The sequence below is a fragment of the Orbicella faveolata genome, unplaced genomic scaffold (assembly GCF_042242905.1).
Source record: "Orbicella faveolata isolate gen_17 unplaced genomic scaffold, um_ofav_v1 contig_47, whole genome shotgun sequence".
Lineage (NCBI taxonomy): Eukaryota > Metazoa > Cnidaria > Anthozoa > Scleractinia > Merulinidae > Orbicella > Orbicella faveolata.
The window spans coordinates 1,514,406-1,536,768 of record NW_028301577.1 but is presented as its reverse complement, the minus strand read 5'-3'; the positions used below and the strand labels follow the sequence as shown (position 1 = coordinate 1,536,768).

General features: G+C 38.6%; 3 protein-coding genes across 3 annotated transcripts; all 3 read right to left on the bottom strand.

Annotated features, from left to right (window-relative positions):
• Positions 1–167: 167 nt before the first annotated feature.
• LOC110057168 (LON peptidase N-terminal domain and RING finger protein 1-like) lies at positions 168–7,245 on the bottom strand. The gene is made up of 2 exons (XM_020763755.2): positions 5,593–7,245; positions 168–2,005 (listed from the first exon to the last, which is right to left on the bottom strand). The coding sequence occupies exons 1-2, from the start codon at positions 7,104–7,106 to the stop codon at positions 1,327–1,329; spliced, it is 2,193 nt and encodes a 730-aa protein (XP_020619414.2). The 5' UTR covers positions 7,107–7,245; the 3' UTR covers positions 168–1,326.
• Positions 7,246–9,558: 2,313 nt separating this feature from the next.
• Positions 9,559–17,670, bottom strand: LOC110057244 (histone deacetylase 1-like). The gene is made up of 16 exons (XM_020763834.2): positions 17,572–17,670; positions 17,312–17,424; positions 17,075–17,192; positions 16,202–16,276; positions 15,953–16,091; positions 15,581–15,722; positions 14,738–14,830; positions 13,242–13,350; positions 12,764–12,904; positions 12,202–12,310; positions 12,036–12,094; positions 11,805–11,876; positions 11,155–11,524; positions 10,843–10,938; positions 10,412–10,455; positions 9,559–9,919 (listed from the first exon to the last, which is right to left on the bottom strand). The coding sequence occupies exons 1-16, from the start codon at positions 17,621–17,623 to the stop codon at positions 9,810–9,812; spliced, it is 1,842 nt and encodes a 613-aa protein (XP_020619493.1). The 5' UTR covers positions 17,624–17,670; the 3' UTR covers positions 9,559–9,809.
• Positions 17,671–18,685: 1,015 nt separating this feature from the next.
• On the bottom strand, positions 18,686–21,786 carry LOC110057253 (reticulocalbin-2-like). Its single transcript, XM_020763846.2, has 5 exons — positions 21,348–21,786; positions 20,251–20,445; positions 19,763–19,938; positions 19,591–19,684; positions 18,686–19,198 (listed from the first exon to the last, which is right to left on the bottom strand). Exons 1-5 carry the CDS (start codon positions 21,631–21,633, stop codon positions 18,927–18,929), a joined length of 1,023 nt encoding a protein of 340 aa, XP_020619505.1. The 5' UTR covers positions 21,634–21,786; the 3' UTR covers positions 18,686–18,926.
• Positions 21,787–22,363: the final 577 nt, after the last annotated feature.

Sequence of the window (22,363 nt, the reverse complement as noted above, 5' to 3'; positions counted from 1 at the left end):
AATGCTGCCCGCTCATGGCATTTGGCGGGAAACAGTTTCATTGTTAGATGTCATGTGACCATGAACTAGCCAATGAATGGGTGCACTGTAGCGGGAAAGTCACCAGCTATATAACACAATATGTTGACATGGTACATAAACAATGTGTTAATCTCAGGAGCCATAGCTTTGTTTCCAACAATTTTAATTGATTGTGTGACAATACAGCAAAATATCAACAAGATCATTCATATAAAACATTAGCATTAATTTACTTATGACAGATCTGACTTAATGCTGAACCATTCCTATGCAAGCAATAAATTGTTTCCATTCTGAAAGTATTTACACCCTAATTAGCATTACAACACAACCACATTTAATTAAGCTTCGCTCAAGTACAAACCGGATTTGTCAATGTAAGGAAATATTTTTAATAGTATTTTTAAATATCAGAACAAATGAGACTGGAACAATCTGCAGTTCCAGAATATATCCATATCCACCCAGAGGAAGGTCAATGAAAATTAAACTAACATGGAATTTGGGGGTGGTGGTTCACACCAAGAAATGCCTTCTGTAGGCATATATGGATATTATTTTTGGAACATCACATTGGCTCTAGCAGCACACGTAGCAAATCAGGAATTATTGCAGAATTTATTCATTTATTTAGAGTGAGTTTCATTTGAGTGTTGAATGTAATCAGGCAATTACTCTGGTTTTACTAGGGTTTGAGATTGGCTGAGATGTCTAATTGATTTTGGTTTCAAGTGAAACCCATTCTAGTTGAGCATTGACTGGAATGATTATGTCATGAAGAACTGACAATTCTGCATACTCTCAACCTCTGTAAAACAAAGCTTTGCAAAATACCTCAGTATCAAAATTAAAGAAAGCTGATGAGAAGTAAAAGAAACCCTTAAAGCCTGTGCAACTTCTTTTTAAAGCATCATTGCCAAAAGTACTACTAATTATTCTTTTAACCTAGTCAAAGCAAAGCCCTATATATCAGCAACTGATTTACTTTAACAGTTTCTATCAAAATTGACAGTTAGCTGAGGGAGAGGCCAAGAGAAACCTTAATCACTTGTCAGTTATCTATTACTGTGAAAGTGGTGTGCATTAACCCATATAAAATGATAAACAGCTGGAAAAAAGAACACAGATGTGGTGTCACCACAATATTTGAATCTTTGTTTTGTTAAAATTTGCAAATGCTATCGTGGTCAGTGGATATTCATTTACGGAGCCACCGGAAAATAAATAAATAATTTAATACTGATTGCCCCACTGTAAAATGGGACAAGAAATCAAAATTAAATACATGTCAACACACAATTTATATCAGGAAGCCGAAGAACTGGTATCCATTGGGCTACTTTGCAATGAGAGCATTAACTGTAAGAAACGGAATACACTCTTAAGCCGTTCAAGCATTGATGTCATTCCTAAAATTATAAGCTTTGCTTTGTCTTGAAGGGGTAATGCTGCAAGTACCCACCACACCCAGTCTGGACCATCATGAAGTAACTGAAGGTCTTCCTTGAAAGCTGGGACAGGTCCAATGGCATTAGTGATGCACTGACGCTGTTCTGTGGTCATCTGGCTGAACCAATTCTGCAATGTTATGTAACCATCTCTGTTTAGCGCAATGAGTTGCTTTAGTTCCTCCGCATCCTCAACGCTTTCATCTTGTAACCATTCTACAGTAGCTGTGTGATAACCATCTACCATGCTTCGTGAAATGACACGGAATCGTCGTCCACCTACTGTGTGCACAATGGAACGTCCATCAGGAAGAAAATGCACAGTTTCAACATTGAGCATGGTCCCATAATCTGCAAAGTCTTTATCTGGGTCATCGCTCTCCACACACATGCCAAACTGCCTGGAACCTGACTTGACACATCGGCGTAACATTAGGCGATATCTCGGCTCAAACACATGCAATGGACATGGCACTTTTGGCACAGCTACAGTACAGACAAAAATAGGCACATGTGGACTGTCACCTTTCCCCAAACTGTTGAGAAGAGAGTGAAAATAGATGTTAGAATGAATGTCAAATGCACACAACTCAAACCATTGAAGGCAACACAGTGATACAATAAGATGTCTTTCCTCACTTCAATCATTTTGGCTACAGCAAAGTGAATATGGGGTGGGGGAAATAAATGTCCCTTTATGCAGACAAATCCCCAAAAACTCGTCAGAAATTGCATGAAGTCACAGGACCCAAAACAATAAGGGGGTGAAATGCAATACAGAATGACCTCCAGTAATCTGATAGAAGACAAACAGGATCACCACTGTGACACACATTGAAACAACGAAGTAGCCCGGGACCCTGAGAAGTAAACTAGTGAGACAATCTCACATAGTCCTGAGAAGTAAACTAGTGAGACAATCTCACATAGTGCAGAGTGTAATTTACGGCTCTGATGCAGTAGTCACACAGGTCCTCACCCCTGCTGTTCCCTGGCCTTTTCCCCTTTGCAAAGTATGAGCGGACAAAAACTTGATAAGACATAATCTTAGCCGCGTGTATGTTTCATGTTTGTGTTTTGCTCAAAGATAACTTATAATTACCGTTTAAATTTATTGTCGTATTTTATCTTGAGTTTCGTTCATTTTGTAGCATTACTTTTCATGCCAACATTGTAATTTGATACTTTTGTTCTCGCCAATGTATGCAACAAGATACCTTTGTTTCCACGAAAATATAAGATGTGTATTTTTTTAACTCAATGCTGGAGATAAATGGAATATAAAAGTTACATATCTGCTGAAAAGTTGAAGAGGAACGATTTTGTTTTATTCAAAACGTAAATTTTCATTTCACCGATAAACAAGAACTAATCTAATTATTAAATAGTCATGTCGAATCACAGAATGGTGCATTCTAATTCTGTTGTCAGCCGAGTTGGTGTAAACAATAAAACCACATCAAACTAATACACAATGCTATCAAGTAATACAACTGAGGAGCATTTCAATGAAAAATATTGAAGAAAGAGGTCTTTACTTGACCGAAATTATATCCCAAATCGGTGAGCGAGTCGCCTCATCGACTGATGAAATTAATTGGAGGTTTTAGTAAGTGCCACGGAGTCTGTGGCAATAATAATGAAGTTTCTTTTGTCACAAATTTACTAGTTTTACATGTAACTACCATGGGAAAGTTTCAGCTGAATATGAACATTGGGCTCTCTTTCAAAGAAGAGGAAACAAACAAGCTGCTGGGGAGAAGAAATATGTTCCTATTCTCTATTTCAACCCTGGCAAACACACAATAGTTATAAAACAATTCTTGAATCGAGCTAGGGAAGATTCCAGAAGATACGCAGTCACAGTAACGTTCTTTGCACTAAAAAAGGAGAACTGAAGTTACCTGAAATATAACTGCTATCCCCAGCCAAAACAAGAGTGTGATATCACTCATTACAAAAAATTTAAAAAAAACGTGCATCTGAACTCAAGAACAGAGTTTATCACACTAGCAATGCTAGAACGCATGCGTCTTATATGTTATGAAGTGTATCTTTCACCTAACATATAGTCGACTTGGACGCTAACTAATCTGCGCATGCATTTGGAGCAAATTGCTTTTGTTCCTGAGAGAATGGCACCACATGGATAGCATGATATTTGCAAAAACCACATATATATTTTTGTCATGTTATCAGAGAAGACAACGTAAGTAAGGCACATTTTGCGTAATGAACTCGGGTACCTACCGCACCCAGCCCCCCTTCCCACAAGGCTAATTGATTAATTGAAATTAATTAATTAAACAAACATTAAAGTTTACACCTTATGGCGTTAGTGAATTAGTGTCTTCGCGAACAGCAGCCCCCTAAACCATCCCAATAGTGCACTCTGCACTAAAAATGGTCTTCTTTCTATAGTGCCAGAGTGAATTAAAAATTCCAATGCCCAAAACTCAAAATACTTTCTTAACTGTCAATCATGGTAGATAACACTAATTTACTGATTCAGATTTCATTATGTCAGCATGGAGCGCAGTCAGCACATATCACATGTTTTAGACAAAAATCAGCCAGTTTCCAGGAGCTGCATATGGCAGCAAACAATTAGAATAATTGCTACATACACAAATTTTAGTAACATTCATGCATCACAAATACTTCAAGCTACTTCTAACTATGGTTTTTTTTCACAATTCATGGTTCAGGTAGGTCTTTAGGTTGCACTCATCATCTGTCGCATGCACAGCTTTCTCTAGTAAAGAGCATAATTTGAGGTTCGTGAATGGCCACCTATTTTTCCAATGAAAATGTGAAATGGCTGGTTTTCTTTCCCAGAAGTTGTGATTTTGCTAGTAACTGTGAGCCATGATTTTACAAAATAGTTTTCTATTACATGAGAAATAAATGTTCAATTTATTGTGAATTCTTATTTTGATCAATTCCACTAAATTCACCAACCAGCATTGCATAACAAACATTGCATAAGAAAGAAAAGATATCTGTCAAATCTTTATGTTTTCTCTCATTTTACTGTTATCTTGGTCATGCATTTCATACATAAATAAACTGATTGATGACAAACATGGTTTTCTTTTTGCCTCTTGTGGAAAAAAAGCAGCACAGAAATGGCAAAGATGCTTGGCAAAGCCATTCTTTAGACATTAACTTTCAAAATCTCATAAATTTGGCCAGTTTGAGTGAAAGTTTCCATTTTTTCGCCCTACATGAAATGTCTGTGAAATTAAAGGAGCTACGTCATGGTTTGCACAGCTTGAAAAATTTAGTCTAAATTACTCAAGTTTGTTGTTTGCGATCCAATGATGTCAATCTTCACCATTCTTAACTATCCTTATTACGTTGTGGTTTATTGTTATCTCTTTAGTGTTTCTCTATCTTAGTCAACTACTATTTTCAGGTTTCCTTCCATTGAAAGGTAATTTTGTACCTGGCCAATGCCATAACCAAGCTCCTTAGCCTCAAAAAACATTCAGGCTTGAACAGGATTCGAACCCATGACCTCTGCAGTGATTTTCTGCAATGATCAATCCTGTCTTCATATCTCTGCAGCTCAATTTTGATATATCATAAATTCACTAATTTGAGATGTGTATTTTTATACTCTGTGAATTGTGAAAAGACCTTTTAATTTACAGTGAAACAAGATCTACATTCAACCCCCATCCCCCCACCGTCATCCCCCCCCCCCCCCATTTTATTTTCTATATGTCTTGGGCGCACAACGCCCTACTTGCTGGAAAAGTCAATATAACTTATTAAGGCATATAGCAGACTTAAAAACACTATTCTAAGAAACTTTCGTGTTAGCATACTGTATCAAACATACGCACGTAAACTCACGCGCACACGTTACATAACAAATGCCAGAAGAATTTTACATGACAGTTTTCTGAGCCTGGCCGCGTGAAATCCAATGGACACATCTGTACGCTCCTTTACTTAATAGTAATAATAACTTCAAAATAAATTTCTCTCCGCTCTAACAGCTGTTAGTGTAGACAAGTACTACCTCGCTACATTAACGCAGAATAAACATTGATTTTGGAGTTACGTAACAACCATTACATGAATTGATGATTTCCGCCATTATCAATATCCCTACCTCAGAAGCGTGTCCATCTTTTCTTGATACGTTTTCGTTCTTTCATTGTATTCCGCTGGGAAATACTTAGCTAAAATGACGTCCAGTACTTCAGTGATTTCCATGTTTGGATCTCCTCGGTTGTACTGATCTAAAGCAGTTCTGCAACACGGACATTCGACACGATGATCAAGGCATCGTTCAAGACATTCCCGGCAAAATGTGTGCCCGCATATTGTCGTTATGGGCTGGAACAGTAAACTGTAGCAAAGTTTACATTCAAAATCTTCAACTTCTACGAACCTTTTTTTGATTCCTTCGCCAACGGCCTCGATTTCACTTTTAGGCTTTTTGACCTGTTGATTAAGCTTTGTTTGATCGTTAGTACATAAAGTTTCTTTGCCGTTTGAAAATGAATGAGATTTCTGCGCTCTCTTTTTCAACTCCCCACCAGCATTGCTTTTCGTACTACTGGTAAATACATCGTGGCTGTGATCACTTTTGCCTCTGAGTTGAAGCGAAACTAAGTTCTGGTTGGACGATGTGAAGTACCCCCGGGTACTTACATGTGGAGTCAAGTGCTTCATAGTAACGTCCATTTTTGCCGTTCTACCGTCTTGACCAGCAAGTTCTTTCTTTCCGGCACGACCAAGTTTGAGAACTAACAAAGTTCTATTTGAGTTTGTAAATTTTGGGCTTAACAACTGATGTAAATTTTCCGTGAACTCTTGGCGATATCGGTGACTTCCGGGCGAGAGAGCAAAGCACCGTAACAGAGCCAGTACACTCTCTTCATGCTTGGAGGACAGGACCCCTTCGAGTTTTGCCAAGTTTGCTAGAACTACTGCTTTCCTATAGAAAGTTCTAGCTAAACTTGGCCGAAGTTTACAAGCTTGTTCGATGTCCTGTAGTGCCAAATCTGGCCGTCCAATTCGAAGAAGGGCGTCAGAACGCCAACACAAACAGTGAAAATCGTTAGAAGATGTAGACAGGATTTCAGTGAACCGCTTGATGGCTGTCTTTAGGTCGTTTCCAATGAGACATTCATGTCCCTGCATTTTTTCCACCTGTCTTTGATATTCTTTCGGAAACCATTTCTGGATACAATTCATTACTAGTACATTGACAGAGTACATCAAGTTTGTAGAAACATCCCTTCCACATTTACTACACTCTACATGGCCAGTGAAAGAGTGTTCCTCAGTAAGACAAAGTTCACAGAAAGTATGGCCACAAACCAAAGTCACTGGCTTCATAAACACACAGTTACACATTGCACAAGAGAACATACTTTGGCTACTGCTGCCTTCTTGAGAACAGCTTTCTTCCTTTCCATCTTTACACAGTTTGTTTCGTTGAAATTCTACAAGCGCAGTCACTAACGATGTTATGCATTCCTTGGGTACAACTCCGACTCGAAACGCATTCGAATATGCACTAAAAGATTTGTCCAGTTGTCCATTTCGAGCAAACCTTTCTCCTTGTTCCAGAAGTGTTTCAAGGACATTCGGCTCGTCCGTCAATAATTTTTCCATTTATGTTCCCCTAGTACTGTTAGAGGAAAATTAGGCACAGCTTATAACGCAAGGAAATAGCCTTAATCGCCATGTTGTACTGAGACACTGTCAGAATCATTCGCCGGCTTTGTCACATTTGTCACATAATTCACGCAACAGCCTCAGAAACACGCGACCTATCACGTGTCAAGAACCAGGAGGCCGTGAAGACGCGTGACGGCGCATTTCCGGTTAACGTGAAACAGCAATATTGGTCCATTCACAGCACAAACTGTTGGCTCACTAAAACGTCTCCAAATTTATTCAACATGCATTCACTGATTAAAAAAGTGGTTTAACCAACCAGAAATCTAAACATATGAGTTTTTCTCAGTGCATTCTTTTAGTTATGTAATGTTTTACAGATGCCGTATGATGTTATATAACGCCAACTCCACAACCTCATTCCCAGGGCTTTTCCTTAGAAATCGGGAAAAGCCCTGGTAACGAGATTGCCAAGAAGCAAGAAACGCCATTTATTATATGGCTAACTCCGTGAGCGGGCAAGATGAATCAAATCCTGCGCTGTGATTGGCTACCCGAGCGGGCAAGATGGAGCTATCTTGCCCGCTCGGGACTACCCGCCATGTCCCGCAAGAAAAATTTTCCCTAAAGCCATATAATAAATCCTTTATTGACCAAGCTTGTTCGGCCAAGATGGCTGGATATTGGCCTCGTTCTTTTTTTGCGTGTTTATGGACCTCGACTCCGTCTCGGTCCATAAACACGCAAAAAAAGAACTTGGCCAATATCCAGCCATCTTGACCTCACACTTGGTCAATAACCCATATATAGAAAACACAGGCATATGACATTGAATAATGAAAACACACAAAAGAAGTAAAAAATTACTAGTTTCATGACGAATGTATTTGGTGCGGAATAAATTAGACCTCCTACAAATTGAAGGTAGACTCCATATTCTGGGTAGCCGACTAGCTATTCTTCTATGACAACAATGGGCATATAATTCATGGTAGGCCACCATAGTCTCCCAGCTATCCCATAATAATGCCTATAACACCCGTGTGAGTCCTTTTACCCATGTAAACCCTTGAATACCCTTGCAAACCCTTGCATACCCTTGTAAACCCCTGTATGCCTTTGTAATCCCCTGTATACCCCTGTAAACCCTTGAATACCCTAGTAAACCCCTGTATACCCCTGTACCCCCTTGTATACCACTGTAAACCCCTGTATACCCTTGTGAACCCTTGTATACCCTTGTAAACCCTTTTAATTCCTTGTAATCCCTTGTAAAGGTTTACAGAGGTATACAAGAGTTTATAGAGGTATACAAGGGTGTACAATAGTTTACAAGGGTTTACAGGAGTATAGAGAGGGATAAAAGGGATAAAAGGGTTTACCAAGGTATTTAAGGGTATACAGGGGCTTACAAGGGTTTACAGGGGTATAAGGGGGTTTTATGGGTACAAGGGTATACAGGGGTTGACAAGTGTTTACAAGGGTATACAAGGTATACAGGGGTTCGCAAGGGTGTACAGGGATATACAAGGGTTTACATGGGTATACAAGGGTATACAGGGGTATACATGGTTTTACAAGGGTGTGCAGGGATATACAAGGGTTTGTATGAGCATAGATCGGTATACAAGGGTTTACAAGGGTTTACATGGGTATACAGGGGTATACAGGAGTTTACATGGTTATATAAGGGTATAGAGGGGTTTACAAGGGTGTACAGAGGTTTGCAAGGGTTTGTATGGGTATACAGGGGTTTACAAGGGTTTACAAGGGTGTACAGGGGTATACAAGGATTTGCAGGCCTTCGTTGGTTAGCATTATTATGGGATATCTGGATGACTATATGGCTGGGAGACTATATGGTAACCTACCATGAATTATATACCCAACAAGACATGGGCCACGGGCATTGTTTTGATGTATAACTTTTGACACGTGCCTTGCTCGGTAAAAGTAATCAAGAGTTAAGGCATAGTGTTTTCTCGTTGCCATGTACATCATGTACGGACCTTTATGGACCTCCGGTATGGCATTCAAACAAACTAAATCAAAACTCCGTCACTCGGAGATTCTTAATACATCCTAATGTGAACTTTTTCCAATATCTAACCACCATACATTGCTTTGTAATCAATGCATTGTGATAAAAATGCAATATCCTGTATTTTGATTGAGCTTTTCGAAGCGGGGTTGCTTTGAATGACTAACTGCGTGATCGACTGAGAAGCAGGTGAAGATGACTAGTAAAAATCGATAAAAGATGATCGCGGACTAACTCTGACCTCATATCGCCCTTTGGATTATGTTTCCACTTCTCACTAGTATTTCCATAACCTCGATATCGCCGTTCAGAGTGAGCTTATCACCCAAATAATTCATGTCTACTCGAGAGAGGTGATAGAGGCAACAGGGAAATTTTGTGAGAAAACAACGATCAATCAGCAAATAAGTTAGAATATAATTTAATACTTTTATTACTTTAAGCGAGAAAATTCTTTACCTATACAGAAGAATATTGTTCAGTGTCTAACAAGATAAACGCCAGTAAAAAACAACACGTGAAACTATACATATACACGACGGTGGATGAAGGAAGCAAGGGGGGGGGAGTCGAAAAAAACACTGGGACGGACGGGAAGGAGCAGCGAGCCAGCAAGAGGGAATCGAGTGTTAGGGGAGGGTGAGGGGAGTTGTTGTTCAGTGTTCCATCTTTGTCTCCTCCTCTTTTTCAGTTTCTTCGCTTTCTTCAGTTTGAGGAGCCTTTTCTTTTTCCTCCTCTTCCGTAGGCTTGGGTGAATTACTTTTAACTGTAGAAAACAGAAAGAATACAATCAAAATCAAGTCACCGAAAAAGGGCACCATCCGGTATCCACCTTCAACACGTGATTTGGTGAAATAGCCACATCCGCCACATTGTCACATCAACAATAGTTTCAGCTTCTCACGTTGCCGTTGTTAGAGAAAGAACGAAATATTATAATTCAGTTTTACTTGGCTCAGTTGAAAGATTCACCACAGGTTCATACGTTGCAGCACTGACGTTTCCTTGATCCCGATAACTCCAAATAAAACATACAATGTGTAAGGCTGTTCAGTTGTTAACTCGTTTTTGCCTACATGTGAACTTTAGCCTGCGTACATGTAGCTGACAGAGCTTGTCACGAGATAGCAAAGCAGTGACAGCATTCCCCTCCTGCCCAACTTCCAATTCTTTTTTTTCCCGCCTTTACACATTTTCGCAGCCGTCTTAGTTAATAATTAAGGCAAAGAAAGCAAGCAAGATAATAAATATTACATACCTGTGTTGGAGGCATCAGGGATGTCCACACTGGATGAAGTATCACTGAGCAAAGGAAAGACGAGAAAATATGCCATCAGACATACAAATCAAGTAATCCATAATTAAGCTTTGCAATCAACACTCGCCGTGAGACTCACGAAAATCGAAAGATCATTGCCGGCAAAGTTGATGTGATCGTTGTAGAAAGTAGAAACAGTTCTGGATAACTTCAGCCAACGTAAACCGAGTACGAAAAATCAAATTACTGTATAAGCTTTAAAACAAGAAGAGGAAAATGTTGCCAATGTCAAATCACTATTTAATCATTTTAGATTCATATGTTGCTGGCTAAAAGTTAAAATTGGGAACTATTCGCCTCAGGTAACAAAAAAAACATACAGGAGTGGAGGATAAACAGTCAGAGTAATTTTTGTAGTGATCAGTAGTTACCCATCAGTGTTAGCAGGAGCTTCAGACTCTTCCACCTCCATGGCCTCTTCTGTGTTGCCATCTTTACTTGCTGGGGGACCTTCCGCAACCTCAGGACTGCGAATCAACAAAGGATATCAACATTTAAATCGAGGGCCAAATCACTGAAAGTGTAGAATGCAAAGATTGTAGCACATTTGAGTTATTTACTTATTTATTTCTCAGATTTGATAAGTGCATTTTGAAACACTGAGAGTACCCATTATTTCTATTGCACCAGATTATCAGATAACTACGTCATTTCAACTTGATAAACTGAACAAAAGGAGGCACCTTTTTCTACTTGCTTCCTGTTCAGGAGCTGGTTCTGTTGACACCTCTGCTGTGACGCTGGCCACTGTTTGTGGGGACCCCTCCCTAGGAGTGCTGGTTGAACTCTTTGGCTTTTCCTTCTCCTCCACAGGAGAGGTGCTGGGTTTTGTAGAAGAGCTCTCATTTGACACAGCGGAGGACTTAGAGTCGTCGTTAACAGCATTTTCAACTCCATTTGGTACCATCTTTTCAACAGGTGTTGCTGATCCTTTGGCTCGCTTACGAGAACGTTTCACTTCCTTTGCGTGATGAACATCTCTTCTGTTGTCTCCTTCATCTTCTGAATCTGAGTATTCCTCTTGATGTGCAATGTGTTTGTCTGATGCACGGACTGGAATTCAACAACTCAGATTAGAACATTTCAGATTACTCACATTTAGAAGATACTGGCTGTGGAACATTGACAATTAGTGCATTTGAATTTTCTGTAAAAACTATATGTATATACCAGTAACCAAAGAGAAGAAGACAAGTTGACTATTCCCTCTACAACGCCTCTAGCTCATTGACTAATAAGAATTTGCTAAAATACAAAACAAAAACACTTGGCTGAAATTAGATTCTTACCCCTTTTGAGAATTACATTTTTCAGGAAAGCAGAGTGCACTTACTACTTATCCTGCGGTCTGACTCCATGTCCTCTTCATTGTCACTTTCCAGTACTGGAGCATCATCAGGGATCGCTAAACACAATGGATCAAAAAGTATCATCCAAATGTCAAACATTGCTTTGTGTGAAGACAAGATTACATGATAAGAGAGGTAAATTGTCAGTATCATGATAGTCATCTCTCTCATAGAATGATTAGAATCCAGCAAAGTGTCATTCTTTTTTCACTTACGGTGCATCTGCACTCCTGGTGCATGGGGAAGCATTCGCAGATTTTCAAACAATCTTTGTCTAGAAATAAAAAAAAATTGTTACAGAAAAACAGTCCATCAGTACTCACAAGGGCAAATATTTAAATGTTATTTTAAATGTAAGGAAAAACTAATTAACATTCTTACTTGATTTTTTCCAGGTAGTCAGTAGTGTTTTGGTTTGCCATGTTGGAGGGACTGATATGAAGCTTGAAGTCTGGGCCAAAGTACTCAAAGTAGTCATTGTATGGAAGTTCTAGAGAAATATTACAATACAACATTGGCCAGAGTTTATATGCACCCTAGTAAAAAAAAAATGTTACAGCAAAGATGCTGGGTTTTCCACATTTGTGTTTTGTGAAAATGAGGCCAATCCAATAGGATTTTCTCTAGTTTAATGTTGCATTTTATTAAAAATATACAATTACTTTCGTTCCTGATCAGAGAAATACCATAACATTGCTGGAAATTAACCAACGAATTCCAACAACTCCAAATTGTCCAAAAAATCTCCTGGTTCTGCGCATAGAGGTACAAAATAATGTTTTGATAATTTTGCTTCATCTACACTCTGTGAGGTAGAAGTCTATAGAATACTGAGGTATTTCTACATTATTTCACTATATACCAACTGAAGAAACTTACGTATACAAATAGTATTACCAAACACAGACAAATAAGTTATATGTACTTGGTATTCTTGACATACCATTTGCAATATCAGAGTCCAAAGCTACTGCTGTCTCAAACGTCCAGCATCTTGCAACATTTCTGATAGTGTATCCACCTCCTCCAAGAATCAGTAGCGGCAGATTGAACTTCTTGACAAAGTTCACACACTGTGCATGCCCTACAATCACAATCAATGGGACCTCATTAAACTCATTGATGACTGAGCATTACTAAGATCTCAGGCCTCAAGAGTCCTCGTGGGCCCAATGAGGATGAGTGATTACTAAGATCTCCAAAGACAACCCAAAAAATGTTCCAAGTAATATTCTTTCAAGATTCCTAATTCCACAAAATTTGTGAGTATTGTTCCAGCAACATCTAAATGATGATCCCAAGGAAGAACTGCATACTTCAAAAAACAAGATATTGGAAAACCTCCAAAAATTGCTTGGCAATAGCTTTAACAAGTATTTTGAAAAGTCTCTGATACCTAACTAAGCCATTATGGTCTGTACCTTTAAGCGACAGATTGAAGCAGCCAAGTCTGTCACCAGCTAAGGAGTCAGCTCCACACTGAAGAACAACAGCATTTGGTTTGTACACCTCCATTACCTTTGAAACTACCTGAAAGAAGTAGTCCGGTTTTGCAAATATTAAAATCTCCACATATTTACCAGCTCCTCTGAACAATATACCATGAACAAATTGACAACAGAAACTGTCTTCAAAATATTTAATCTCTGAAAGGGGAAAATCTAAGTTCCCCCTACTGTTTTATACACTTCTTCTTTCACTCTTGCTCTGGCCCTGGTTGTTTGAAAGCCGATTAGCGATAACTCACGATTACATCATCCTAATCTACAGAATAGATTTATCCTTCGAATAAATTCTGTTCCTTGAAGCTCGATTAGCACTATCTAAGGATTAAACTAAGGGTTAGATTTAACCCACTTAGTGAGGTGGATTAACTCGTTAATTCAGGAGGACTTACAGTTTGTAGATTCTGCTTTAATGCCATGCCCAGTAGGGAAAGAAAAGCAATTCTGGCTACCTGACTACTTTTTTAAAATAGCTGTCACTTTTCCCTCCAGTTTTCCTGCAGTTTTTTGAGTTTTCACAACACGGATGGACTCCAGTTCAGCAGTCAACGAAATTTTTTACACAAAGAGCGCAAAGCAAGAAATTTCAACAATTCTGCTGTAATGTACAAGGAAAGATCAGTGGTGGAATTAAAAGCTTTTTTGGCTTGATAAAGGCAAGTATTTTATGGACGAAATATTGTTAAAGTTTACTTCACTGTCGAACTTGCTTGTTCTTCAAAAAGTTGTTTATCTCATTTAGCAGAATCAAGAGAATCAATCTCCGGTTTCTCTTCTTTGCTTAGCCAAACTTACTTTATAAGCCCATCCAAATAGAGACTATTCTAAATTATAAAGTGTAAAGAACTAATTAACGCTGAAAAATTTTCTGGCTGATGCATGAGCTTCGCCCGGCATTTGTCTTGCACAGAATGTTTATCACAACTCTAATTTCCATTTCAGCATTTTTATTGGTTGTTACAGAGAGCAAATATAGTTGAGATATCAAAATTGGGCTTTCTTTTTCATTTTACTTAACGACAAGTTAAAGTTTGTATAAATTTTGCAGGAGCCATCATAATTATCCCCTCCCTCCCCTAGTGCTACCACCAGAGACCAGTTTTACCGGCTTAATATGAGCTTAATTGCAGGATAGTTAATCCCACATTAAATCTGTTTTCAGGAAAACCATTTTATTCCCCGATTAGTTATACCGGGAATAAGAAATTTAATCGCCGAATAACCACTAACCATGGGTTACTTTAATCGGCTTTTGAACAAATGGGGCCAGGTAATTAGGCTTTTAATCAAGATCTATTCGTTTTAAAAGGCTTAGGAGAATTTACAAATAAACACTGATAAAGGTAACACAACAAAACCTTTTCTTTATATGAACATAATGTCCTACATAAAATGTTACAGCTCGGACTTACAGGATTGAAGATTTGTTCATAAGACTCATCATCAATTCCATCTCTGAGTGGAAAGTTCACAGCATAATATTTTCCTTTCCCTGCTCCAATGTCCTAGGAAGAGAGAAATATGAATTTTACTGATTCAAGTAAACATACAGCTTTCAAGCAGTGCTTATCTAAACAAATTCCCAATCTTACAAAAGAGCATATAAAATTCCTCTTTGTGGACTACCATTTTTTTAGTGAATAATTATAGAGGCTACCATCATATAAAGTATATGAGTAACAAAATCTATGGAAGCTCTTTTTCACCACCTTTCCAGGGTTGACGCTAAGCACTGGCTGCTTGCAAAATTCACTGGCTGAGAAAGAGGTGATTGCCGGCTGGATTTTGGTGGGCAATCACTCAGTAAAAAACAACAAATGGTTTTTTTGGGTTACACAGTCACATACATGTACAATCATCCGATATTTGAACCATATCGAACTGCCTAGATGAAAAGTTTGGAATAAATTCCTGACTACCTTGAGTATCAGTGCCACTCTAACAAATAAAGTAATTTAAATAAAATGTTGTTTTGACCACTTGTTTAGCGTGTTCCCTTTCCATGTACTTCATCCCCCATGTTGTAAACACGATGCATGGTAGCCATGCATTCAAGGCATTGCAAAAGATTAGAGATGGACATTTTGTTCCAGGTCTTTTGCGAAAAATGGTGACAGGCTCAAAGAAAATCTTAGCTGGAAGACTATTTTCTTAACTACGACCCTGACTTTCTTCAACCTTTCATGAGATAATTGTTCAGGTTCAAGAGAAGTTTCCATTTTTAAAGCGCTAGTACATTGGGTAACATTACTCACCCTAAGATCTCCAGTCCCAGGGAAGTATTCTCCATATTTGTGAAATGACACTGTCATGACCCGATCAGTGGTGTAAAACGCTTCCTCTACTCCGTCACCATGATGAATGTCTATATCAATATACAAGACACGCTGGTGGTATCTGGTAGAATAAAAATTCAACATTAGTGCTGATAATAGTCAATATCAGTGGTTTCTATACACTATGTGTCGATAACAGGGAAGGATTTAGGGAATTGGGTTGTGAATCTAAGCTGAAATCAGAAAATAAAAGACAATAAAAGAAAAGGTCTTTGAGCAGACAAACAGAATGAATAAGGGCAAGAGAAAATTATATTAAGTTTAAAAACAAGCACACTATTCAACACTTACTTCAGTAGCTCCAGAATTGCCAGAACAATATCATTGACATAGCAAAACCCTGATGCCTCAGATTTCTTGGCGTGATGCAAGCCACCAGCCCAATTGACAGCAATATCTGTCTGCTGTTTATTCAGCTTCACAGCTCCCGCTGAAAATCAAGGAAGGACACAATTTCAAGTTCACATAATGTTTTTCTAAAATGACGTTCAGATCACAACAGAAGATACTAGTTTCATTAAAACAACGACTCTCATTTACCAATAGATCCACCAGTTGACAGCTGACAAAACTCAAACAAACCATCAAACACTGGACAATCCTCCCCTACATTGACTGACAAAAAAAGAACACAATTTTACTATTGATGCCATACCTTTAACTGCTGCTTGTAAGCCCTAGGGTTATGCAGCTTTGCAAGGGATTTTGGATTGGCCTATAAACAAGAGGGGCGGGGGAGGAGGAGGACAAAGGAGATGCAAAATAGAAAAACTAGTTTTGCATAAATTAAGCTTTAAAGACCATCAAAAAAGATCAAATTCACTTTTATTTAAAGCTAGAGGGGGGGGGGGGCTTACAATCAGAAGTAATATTTAGTTCACAGTCAGTTAGATGGGCATATAAGGCCCCTCTCCCCCCTTTCTGGGGGGAGAGGGGGCTTATACGCAGCAGTTTATGGTATTATCTGAAAGAGCCTTAAATTGTTCACCTCTCCTGTACTAGTTCCTATTATCTGCTACTTAGTAACAATAATCACACTTACAGCTATCGGAAGAGGAGACAAGTTAAAGATTAACCATCAAAACAGTTTCCCTATGCATGATTATCATGTATTCAATGCGATAGATAACATTTTGGATCAAATCGAAAAGTTCTCTTAAAATAAGTTATGTTTGGTAAACAGGAACTTGTCCAAAGGGAAAACCCTTCATCATAACATTAAAATGCATCATAATTGTTCCCTCTTCCACAGTGGACATCAAACATGTAGAGCATTACCTAGCAAGGTAGAGAGCTGATATTTCAGATGGAATACTTCAGCTAAATTGTTTTGATTTTCATACGTCGAAAGTTGAAGAACACAAGAGGAAATGGAAACCGCATGCATGCTTAGTCAATAATTTTTGTACTCACATCTTTGCATCTGCTTTGTATACTCTGACATGTTATCAGGCCTTATAGTCTTCAGGAATTTGATGTAATCATCTGAATGGTATTTGGTCATCTCCTCCAAGTTTGCTTTGTGCGGGCGCTAAATTAAAAAAGCGTGAAAAGGGATAAACGAATGACATTTCATTCAAACGAAAGAAATAACTGACAGTCCAGCTCAGCACCGCTTGTTCAAATAAGAAATCCAGAGAGCACACTTACGTAGATCTCCATTTTCCTGTACAAACCATAGTTCAGAAGTAAGTTGTGGGTCATTCGAATACGATGTGGCTTCATCGGATGGCCTTGGCCGTAGTAGTAGTTACCGATGTCACCTTTGTTTGGAACGCGAAAAAGACGAAAGAACACGAAGATAAAATTAGGCTATTTTAACACCCAAATAAGCCTTCAAACTTACACAAACTAGTCTTAAGCACGTTTTAAACAAGAAATATGAGTTTGGGAGAAAATTTGGCGCTTACCATCGTAATAGTAGCAAACTCTTTTCTTTCCGCCGGGAGTTGTGTACGCCATGCCGGTGTATTCTTGCTTCCTCGGCGCTACTTTGAACAGAGAAAGTGGTCACGTGATCATCTTAAGCCAATCACAAGCTCTATTTCCCGTCAAATTATTATTTTGTATTACTTCTCAATAAGCCTGCCAGCTATTAAGCCATTAATGGATTAGAATGATAATCTGCGCAAAAATCGTTGCTGCCACCATCTTAGAATTAGGATAGTGGATGAGGAAACAGAGCACCCCAGGATCCAAAGGTACAGACAGCCTGAATAGCACTCAAGTTAGCCTGTTTAATTTACGGTTAGCTCTCGGTGATGGAAATTGGAATGTTATATATGGAGTGAAAAAGTCTGCACTCTGCAGTTTGCAAATGTCATACACCATGAGTTTTGAAAGTTGACAAGGATTGACTAAAGGGTATGAAGAGCAGAAAAAATTGTTTACCACCAAGAGAGCTCGAGCAAGCTATACTAGTACCAGTGACGGGGTTAAACCTTTGAACTGAAATCGAAAAGTCACTTGAATGTCTTGAATTGCAGCTCTCCTTTGCTCCTCTGCAGACCCAGCCCCCCCCCCCCCCCCCCCCAGGGGATGCAGCCAAGAGACCGCAACCAGAAGTGAGGAGACTGCAATACTGTATAATTTGCACGATTTTTTCGCTTGTTTGTTTTTCGGCCGTAACCATAATTTATTGTAGTAAGCTCCGGCAGACCATCACAAACTCTCATCCCGTCAACATGTCTTCTGAAACGAAAACAACTTTAACAGGGCATGAATGAGTTTGCGATGGAAGCGTTCGCGCTGAAATGTTTTCTAACATTCGTTCGGCATTCGGGAACACAAAAAATAGCGGGAAGGCGTCCATATGCACTTGTCAAAATCGACCCCAGGTACCTTTTTTTTTCCCGCCTCGCTGACTTGGAGGGTAAAGCGATCTGGACACGCGCCTGTTACGTTATTGAACTGATTAGAAAGACAACAGGCAAATCATTACCAAGTAAAACAAATAACAGGCAAAAATGATACAGCTAGATCACCTTTGTTTTGCCGGAGGGAAATCAACACACCGAGGCCAGGTAAATGTATGTCAGAACTGACATTGTTCTTTATTTTTATCTAATAAACTGTAAGTCAAAGTCTGGGGAAGGCTCTAGAAAACATTTGAAGCTTTCTTTATAATAATTATTTAAAATAATTTCAAGGTTCATAGGTAAAGAATACGTGTATTACTGAATTGTACATCATTTTCATTCGATGACTTATTTTTCAACCAAATATTTTCTTAACCTAATTTATCCTGACAGTAGGAAAACAGAGTTTATAATTCGTCGTGGTTTGAATCGTCTTGTTCATCCTCTATGAAAACTTTATAGTTTTTCATAATTTCATCCATGGTGAGTTTGCCGTCATGGTTCTCATCAGCTTCCTTAATGAGTGTCTTTGGTTCCTCGATGGAGAAATCATCGTCAGGGAAAAGCCAGCTTTTCATCTCTTCTTTGCCCAATTTACCACTTTTGTCTTTATCAAAGTTGGTGGTGAAATCCTTCTCCATTTCTTCTTTAGCATCATCGTTTACATCACTGAATGTGGCTGCAACACAACAAAAGAAGCTTTTATATTCAGTTTTTTCTTTCATAGTTTATCGTGTTTTCCTGTGATCTTTTTTTCTTCTTCTTCTTCTTCTTCTTTGTTTGTTTGTTTGTTTGTTTTTTTAAGTTTCTTTTCAGTTTTTCTGAATTGAGTAGCTTGGTAAAGGTACAGGTGGTATTTGAAATTTCTCCAAGTTCGAAAGCGACGTCATCAAATCATTTCCAGGACTCATTCGTCTAACATTGACTGAAAACTGAGACAATAGTGTGAGATCATTCACTAAAAAGGTGACCCAAGTGGTGGGTGAACAGGAAAGCTAAACTTGGTGATCTCAGTCAACGAGAGAAAAGTTCTCTCTAGCTCTTTTATTGAAACCAAGATGATCAGCTCACCTAAAAATTCTTTCTTTGATATCTGTCCGTCCTTGTCTTTATCGTGTTTTTTAAGGCTGTCTTCTATTGTAAACTCCGCCATCCGTGGATTATCCTACGCGAATGAAAATATCAACTTTTAGAAATTTATTTTTTAATTAACTGTTCAAAGAAAAGCACGGTTTCTTTTTACCCCAGGGTGATAAAAGGCCAAGTATTCTTCTAAATCTAATTTGCCGTCTCCGTCTTCATCAGCAAATTTAAATTTCTCTTCATCTTCTTTCATTTGTTCCTTGATGTCATCGTCTTTACCATCATCGGAGAAGTGACCCTTTTTGAATTCCTCCCACGATACTTTTCCATCTTTATCTGTGCCGGAATAAAGGACAACAAAAGCTGACTTAATAATGTTTATTTTGAAGATATTCTTTGCTTTTTACTGCAGATATTCTTGGGTTGATATTGTCAAACTGCTTAAAGCCACTACCTTATTAGGTAATTGACTTGTCACAGTCTATTCGCAGTCATTTTGGGACGCCATGTAACACAATATCAGACGAACTGCGTGACGAGTTAGGTACCCTTATTAACCAACAGACTAGCTAGAGCCAAGACCAAAGTCACTTCTCTGTTGAAATGGTTTTAGAACGTTTCAATTCATGTTCACATGCATAAACTTACCCTCGTCATGTTGTTTCATGGTTTCCATCACTTCTTTTTTCCTGTATTCTTTTGTTGTTACATGGAACCTCTGTCTGATCTCATCTTCAGTCAAGAGTCCATCTTTGTTCAAATCCACTTCATCTTTTATAAGCTGCGCCAATTTAGTTTTGGCGTCTTCTGGTGAGAGTCCTTTGAATTCTGTGTAGTTATCCCCTAAGAGAGTATGACACATTCCACAATGAGACGATATTGAATACCGCAATATCATTCCAGCATCTGGACCCAGTTGTTCAAAGGTTGGATAACGCCATTGGCCAGTGGAAACGTAGCTCACAAAACAAACTACGCTATCCACTGGATAGTAATATATATTGTGCAAAGTGTTACCAAAACAGCTTTAACCAATCAACCTCTCGATCCCGGCTTCCCCTACTCCTAGTTATACCGACCCTTCCCCTCCTTCCCCACCCCTAGTGGTAGTTTGCTTGCGGGTCCTTTGTAACCTTAAAGAAGCCCACGCTTGCATGTACTTTTTATAAATCACCTGCAACACAGCACTTAGATTCTCGTACCACCTGTTGCCCTTTAGTTTGTAAAACAGCCTTGTAACTTTTAAAGTGTTTAATTATTTATTAGACACCGTAATGGAATATATATCAAAAACGTTAACGATCCTCTGCGAGTCTCCATCCTTTGGGGGATCTCTCGGAACAAACCTCAAGTTTCACTACTATAATTACCACTTTCCTTAACTGACGCAAACTGTGATTGCATTTCAGCAGTCATCAAGTCTGATTAAGATTAATTAAAACGATAACTTCAACATTTTTGACTGTAAGAGTTAAAGGAATAAATAAAAATTTAACTTCGCCAAACATTTTTCCTTATAACTCAACTGAAAATAAATGCAGTTTAGACCTCTTTTTGCCATTCACACTTGTCATGGTAGGCGTAGAGCAAACACTATCAACACTTGACATTGTTATGAATGTGCGACGGTTAATTAGTTTCAGAAGTTGCGCTCTTTTCTTCCGCACGACAAGAGTTAAATTGAACTTAAATCATGAGTTTTTCCGCGTTTTAGTTGATTATACCTTGTACGTCATGTTACTTACCCAGAAAAGCATCGTGTTCAAGATGGCTTTGATCAGTGTCATCATCACTCTCATCTCCTTGACTTTCGTCCTCTTCTTCTTGATCCTCATCTTCCTCCTCCTCGTTGCTGTCGTCTTTCTCCTCATCTGCAGTTTCGTCTTCATCAGGATGCTGTTCGTCAGCTTGATCTTCGGGTTCTTCGTCGTGTTCGTCTTCGGAATGTCCGGGCGGCAGATCATCATGTGTCAAAACTACACTAACGGCAATGCCTAAGATTAACAGCGATAGCCACCAAGAACGAAACATCTTTAAAAAGCTTTAACGAGAATCTGATTTAGTGATAGTTTCGCTCTTCAAGAGGCTCGTGTGATGTGGAATGAGCGAGCAGCAATCCTTTGTTCTTCCTACTGAGGTCCGTGAAGCAAAATAGCAAACTTCAAATGTATGACACGTGTGTTATGAATTTGGAAGCAACGCGTGCCGTTATTAGAGTGGTACGTTAAGCAAAACATTGCAGAATATTTTTATTCATTAGATGTTCAATGAAATAAACACCCTTTGTATACAAATCTGGCAGCTTTTTATTGGATGTAAAAAGAAACTGATTATTGGATATTTTTGCTTGAAACAAATGAGTCTATTGAATTTGAATGCCTTTTTTTTTTCAAAAAAAAGTAAAATTATCAGAGGACTCTTAATTATCATAAAATATTCCGACTCCCTATATAACAAGACATTGCTTCTTCTGAAATTGACTGAGCTGGTGTTTGAAAAACTGAGAATATCACAGATGAACAAAGACGTTAGGTTATTGGCTTTTGCAGGTAGCTGCAGATTCAAATGAATAATATCACAATTAACAATTAGTATGTATGTCATCTGTCAACTCCGCCAAGGTAAGCTGAACTCGGCTTTTAGCACGCTGATATTTTAAAAGTCATCTTTCTGACATACGTACACATTTAAAGGAAACCTTAAAGTTAAAGTTTTCTAAGGTGGAAAAAAGAAGTAATCATAAGCCGAAAATAAACAAGCC

Excerpts from the sequence above, each read along its gene's own strand:
- LOC110057168 (XM_020763755.2), bottom strand. The coding sequence starts at position 7,106 with ATGGAAAAATTATTGACGGACGAGCCGAATGTCCTTGAAACACTTCTG. Across the intron at positions 2,006-5,592 it reads AAGATGGACACGCTTCTGAG|TTTGGGGAAAGGTGACAGTC; the intron begins GTAGGGATATTG and ends TCTTCTCAACAG.
- LOC110057244 (XM_020763834.2), bottom strand. The coding sequence starts at position 17,623 with ATGGCGTACACAACTCCCGGCGGAAAGAAAAGAGTTTGCTACTATTAC. Across the intron at positions 16,277-17,074 it reads TACAAAGCAGATGCAAAGAT|TCAATGTAGGGGAGGATTGT; the intron begins GTGAGTACAAAA and ends TTTTTTTGTCAG. Across the intron at positions 10,456-10,842 it reads GCTCCTGCTAACACTGATGG|TGATACTTCATCCAGTGTGG; the intron begins GTAACTACTGAT and ends TCCTTTGCTCAG.
- LOC110057253 (XM_020763846.2), bottom strand. The coding sequence starts at position 21,633 with ATGTTTCGTTCTTGGTGGCTATCGCTGTTAATCTTAGGCATTGCCGTT. Across the intron at positions 19,939-20,250 it reads CATGAAACAACATGACGAGG|ATAAAGATGGAAAAGTATCG; the intron begins GTAAGTTTATGC and ends ATTCCGGCACAG. Across the intron at positions 19,685-19,762 it reads TGGCCTTTTATCACCCTGGG|GATAATCCACGGATGGCGGA; the intron begins GTAAAAAGAAAC and ends TCATTCGCGTAG.